General features: G+C 42.3%; 1 gene segment (V, D, J or C); it reads left to right on the top strand.

The window, feature by feature from the left end:
* The first annotated feature begins 2797 nt into the window (after positions 1 to 2797).
* LOC143675577 (immunoglobulin heavy variable 4-61-like) lies at positions 2798 to 3299 on the top strand. The segment is given in 2 exon segments: positions 2798 to 2843; positions 2929 to 3299. Coding segments are annotated over 2 exon segments (417 nt in total).
* The last annotated feature ends 1479 nt before the right edge of the window (positions 3300 to 4778 follow it).

The raw sequence follows: 4778 nt of genomic DNA, 5'->3' as shown, positions 1-4778 counted from the left end.
TTTATCATAACTTTATTGTGTTTTTTAGTGAAATAAGATGATGGGTTTAGTGTTTGCCCAGTACAATCACATTTTTGCGAGTGCTACAGTTACCAACCAACTCCCCCAGGAAACTTATGTACTCTCAGCACACCCCCCTCTGAAGACTCCCAACCCCATGCATTGCTGCATGGTAGGAGGAAACAAAAGAGAGGGCCGCTCCCTCTGCTCATTAAAACCAGCACATTCCTGACCCTAAGATGGAAGCCGTAGTCCAGGGATCCTCAGGTGTTCTAATTCTGTGACAACGATAGTCCAAAAAAGACTGGTTGTGGAGTCTGGGCTGTGTTTTCTCTTTTGCAATTGCAAAGGAATTTTATGGAGAACATAGACTTTGATTCTATGACTGCACACGGGTAGAAAATGATGGGCTATCCTGGGTTTTCCTTGAATTGTATGTCTTTGGACCTGTGGATGTCCAGTGTGGGGCGCAGATGGCATTGCCTAGGGGATATGTGGTGTGGTTCAAGTGACCTCTAAGCCTCTCATGGGCAGTCTCTGGATTCACACTTGATTGTTTCTGGATGTGTTGGGGGTGGCAATTTCCAAGGAGGTGTTTGTTGTCATGAAATTAGCACATGCTACGCAGAAGGTTAGATTCACTATCTGAAAAGAAACATGCCAAGACCATTTGTGACTAAAAGTAAAAAGTCTGAAAGCCGAGGATGCCTCCGTGTATTATTGACGGACACACAGCAGTTACTGTGAGTTCAGTCGGATTCAATCCTCCCCTGCAGAGTGGCCTCAAGGGGGCGCGCAGCAACTGACAACTCCAGGATCATGGTCAAAAGAGACAGGAGGGGCTGTCTTGTCATATGGAGTTACTTCTAAGGGTCTGTGGTTCTCCTTCTCTCTCAGTGAAGAATTGTCCTGAGCAGTAATAAATGTCCCTGAAGATTCATGGACAGTTGTAGATGAAAGCACAGTGAGCAGGTTTGATGATGACAGATTCCATGCGAACCAACAGAAGCCTAGAACGGGGCTACAGGGGTTCACCGACTACAACGGGCATATTGAGCATAACTGCAGCTCAGCCATCCATGCCCAAGATGCCTGCCAAAGATAATTACAGCTGCCACCTGTAACCATCAGTCTGAATCCTCAGGATCAGACATGACATGCTAGTGGGACTAACAGTGCATGGAGGGCAGAAAGAGCCTAAGAACTTTGCTCCTTGAATGGCCAGTAGGTTGAGTGCAGGGGGCTCTCATGACCCAGAAGCCCAAGAGCCTGGATTAGGGAGAAGCTCAAGAGGATCCAGAACCAGGGAAGATGCAGAGGAAGGATAAAGGAGCTTCCAATCAGCATCTCGGGTTTCTCCTCATGACTTCTCTCTTCTTTTTATAGGTAGGCTCAGGGTTTCCTGCTACATGGTTACAATAGAAGAGGTTTTCAGTGAGATTTCATTGAAGCATCTAACTTTAGGCAATTTTGTTAATAAATAAAAGTCTATAATGTTAGGTGAATGAAACAATATGCAGAGAAGTTCATTCCCCTGAATTAATATAACCAAATACCAAACTTGCGTGAAGTATGTAAAACACAGAGATGCAGTAAAATGTTACCAATTAAATAAGCACTTTGACCTCCAGCACAGCATTCTGAAAGTGATAAAATTTACTCAACCTGTGCATTTGATTTTCCTACCTGCCCCTCCCAACACTGCACCTCTACTCATAGACTTTCTTAATGCTTAATGCACCAGGGTCTCTCTTGGTAGATGCTGTATACTGTTTTCCTTAATCCTGAATCCCACTACAAATTTTGGTGACTGTAGTGTTAGGTCTGAGTCCTTTCACCTCATATTACAATTTCAACTTGCAAGCAGGCTAGAGATAAATTCATTACCAAAATTTTAATTTAATCTCTAATTAATCTTACTGAATCACCAGTTTGCAATATGTTTCATTCAAGGGCTGTTCTTGATATGATAAGTTAGAAAGAGAAATTCAGAGATGAATAGATCTATTTAGGTTAGAGTTCAGGTGAGGGTCTGAGGGTCAGTGGTGTTGACCTTCCCCTGGCTGCACAGGTGTGATGTGTAGGAGAAAGCAGATGTTCCCTGGGAAATTTTCTTGGTCAGAAGGGAGTGTACACACAGGTCTTTCTACCTCCCATGGGAGATTATACCATTAATTAAATACATAATTAATATATGTAATAACACGGACAACTTAATAAAATTACACACATTAAGTTGCAATTGAAAAATGACATCAACAATGTGGAGAAGGTACACCAACCACTCTTGCCTACATCGATGCTTCAAAAATCATCCTGAATCCATTATAACCAAACTTGTCATGGAATTTATACATATTATTTAATATATATGTATGTTATACATTCTGTTGTATAGGGGATATAAATGTACATAAACACACACAAATATGCATATATGTATAATTTCTTGCAGTAGGGGAATGATGACCACATTCCCAGAGCCATTCTTGAACCCTGGTGCCATTTAACTTCTCATCCTACAGATTTCCTGCTTGGAAGTAAGGAATCAGGGTTGGTGAAGGGAAACCCAGTGAGAGGACTGTGTTCTGCCAGGGCTCAGCCAGCTTCCTCCTCCTAGAGTAACCTAAGACAAGGACCTCCCCTTACTCCCTTTCTTTTTGCATTAATTTACCTCCTAAATGCAAATCCCCACATGGGCAAACAGATGAAACCACAGCACACTTTTACTTAAATTCAGGTTCCTCCTGAGTCTGGATAATATTTCCTGGGCATCGTGGACCTCACCTACAGGAACATGAAGCCCTTGTGGTTCTTCTTCTTCCTGGTGGCAGCTTCCAGATGTGAGTGTCTCAGGGATTCAGAAATGAAGATAATGGGGATGATGTATCTGAGTCATTGTCTCAAGGTCGTTCTGCTTGTTCGCAGGTGTCCTGTCCCAGATACAGCTGAAGGAGTCAGGCCCAGGAGTGGTGAAGCCTTCTGAGACCCTGTCCTTCACTTGCACCATCTCTGGTGTTTCCATCACAACCAATCCTTACTGCTGGAGTTGGATCCGCCAGCCCTTGGGGAAGGAGCTGCAGTTGTTGTCATATATATGTTATGATGGTTACATTAATTACAACCCGTCACTCAAGAGCCGGCTCTCCACGTCTAGAGACACTTCCAAGAATGAGTTCTCTCTTCAGCTGAGCTCCATGACTGATGAGGACACAGCTGTCTATTACTGTGCAAGATACACAGTGAGAGGAAGTCAGTGTGAGCCCAGACACAAACCTCCCCACGAAGGAGTTGGCTGAGATGCAGGGGGTGCTAAGGATCCACCAGAGCAGGGACCAAGCCCAGATTCATGAGCAAGGAAGATGCATGGAAACAGGGGTCCTCTGTAATGACAGAATATTTCCTTTTCTTCCTTAAAAGGATTTAATTTCTGGGGAATCTGCACTACATCTTTTGTAAATAATGTGCTGTTTTATCCAAATTTCAAATACAGAAAATGTATTTGCAGTGCTACTCTATATTACATGATATTGTGATCACACACACACAAACTAGTATATTTCATTTTGTTCTCCCGGATTAGATGAGATGTATGAACGCATTTTCATTCAGCTAACATTCAGACCTTGTAGTGTTATTTCTATGGAAATAATTCTCTGTCCTGGCTCTGCTCAGGTGAATATAAAATTAAAATGAAATATAAATATAAAAATAAAATAATAAGAATAAAAGCAACAGTAATAATGAAAGTCGAATGGGCATGATTGTTTTATCACCATAACGACAGATTATTTTTTGGTAGAATAATGTCATCTGAATGGAAATTAAAGTCTCCATGTCATTTTCACACTGTACAACCATGTGTGTCCAATATCTTCAAGGCTATACAGATTCTTGTTCTCCAGGCTTAGTTCCACACATTATAGTGCCCCATGGTCTCAGAAAAAAAGAGCAGAAGCAAGAGCATCACCTTGGGTGCACCTTCTAGGTACCTCATCTTGACCTCTTCATTGTCGACATGGTTATTGAAGATGTCTATGATCCAAATGTACAGCCAATAAATTTTCACTGGGAATAGATGCACCACATGGAGTTCAGAGCCTGATCTGTTGTCAGGAACACTGGAAGCATTTTCTGAGCTGTCACCCCCGGGCAAGATGCTACATTGTACAAAGAGAAAGAGAAGAACTGTGTGCAATGGTTTGTCTGAAGCCTTGTTTCTTTTCTGACTTGTTGGCCTCCGCATCAGGAAGCCTTAGGCTGACCTACCCCACTCCAAAGCTGGACTTTGTCTGAAAGCTTCATATGCACAGTCACCTGCCCCATTGCCTCTGAGCTGGATGCAAAATTGGCAGAGTCTAGCACTTCAGGACATCACCTGGACAGGAGTTGGCTGAGGCAGCAATAACCAAGATCAGAGCAGCCTGTGCTAATGGTCTAGTTCCCTCCATTCCAGGACTAAAATGAACTGACATCCTTTCCATTGATTGAGCTTTGGGAATCCCATGATGTTCCTCAGGTAGGAGGTTTCCAAGGAAGTCTTCTAGGTCATCTGCATTCTATTTGGGGACATAAAGACATGATAATCAAAGCATAATAGACATGAGAAAATACTTATCCGTGAGTAGTCATCAATGGATTTTTCAGAATGGTTGATAGGTTCAAATCATTCTTTTCTGAATTTCAAATGTGATGTTAGCATACTTTTACATTTCTAGGTCAAGGGTTTTGAATTTCAAACACTGTGCAATTATGAACAAGCTACTGTGCTTTTATAA

Source organism: Tamandua tetradactyla, chromosome 3 (assembly GCF_023851605.1).
Source record: "Tamandua tetradactyla isolate mTamTet1 chromosome 3, mTamTet1.pri, whole genome shotgun sequence".
NCBI classification, from domain to species: Eukaryota; Metazoa; Chordata; class Mammalia; order Pilosa; family Myrmecophagidae; genus Tamandua; species Tamandua tetradactyla.
Note: the sequence above shows the minus strand (reverse complement) of the source record. Positions and strands in the feature narration are given on the sequence as shown.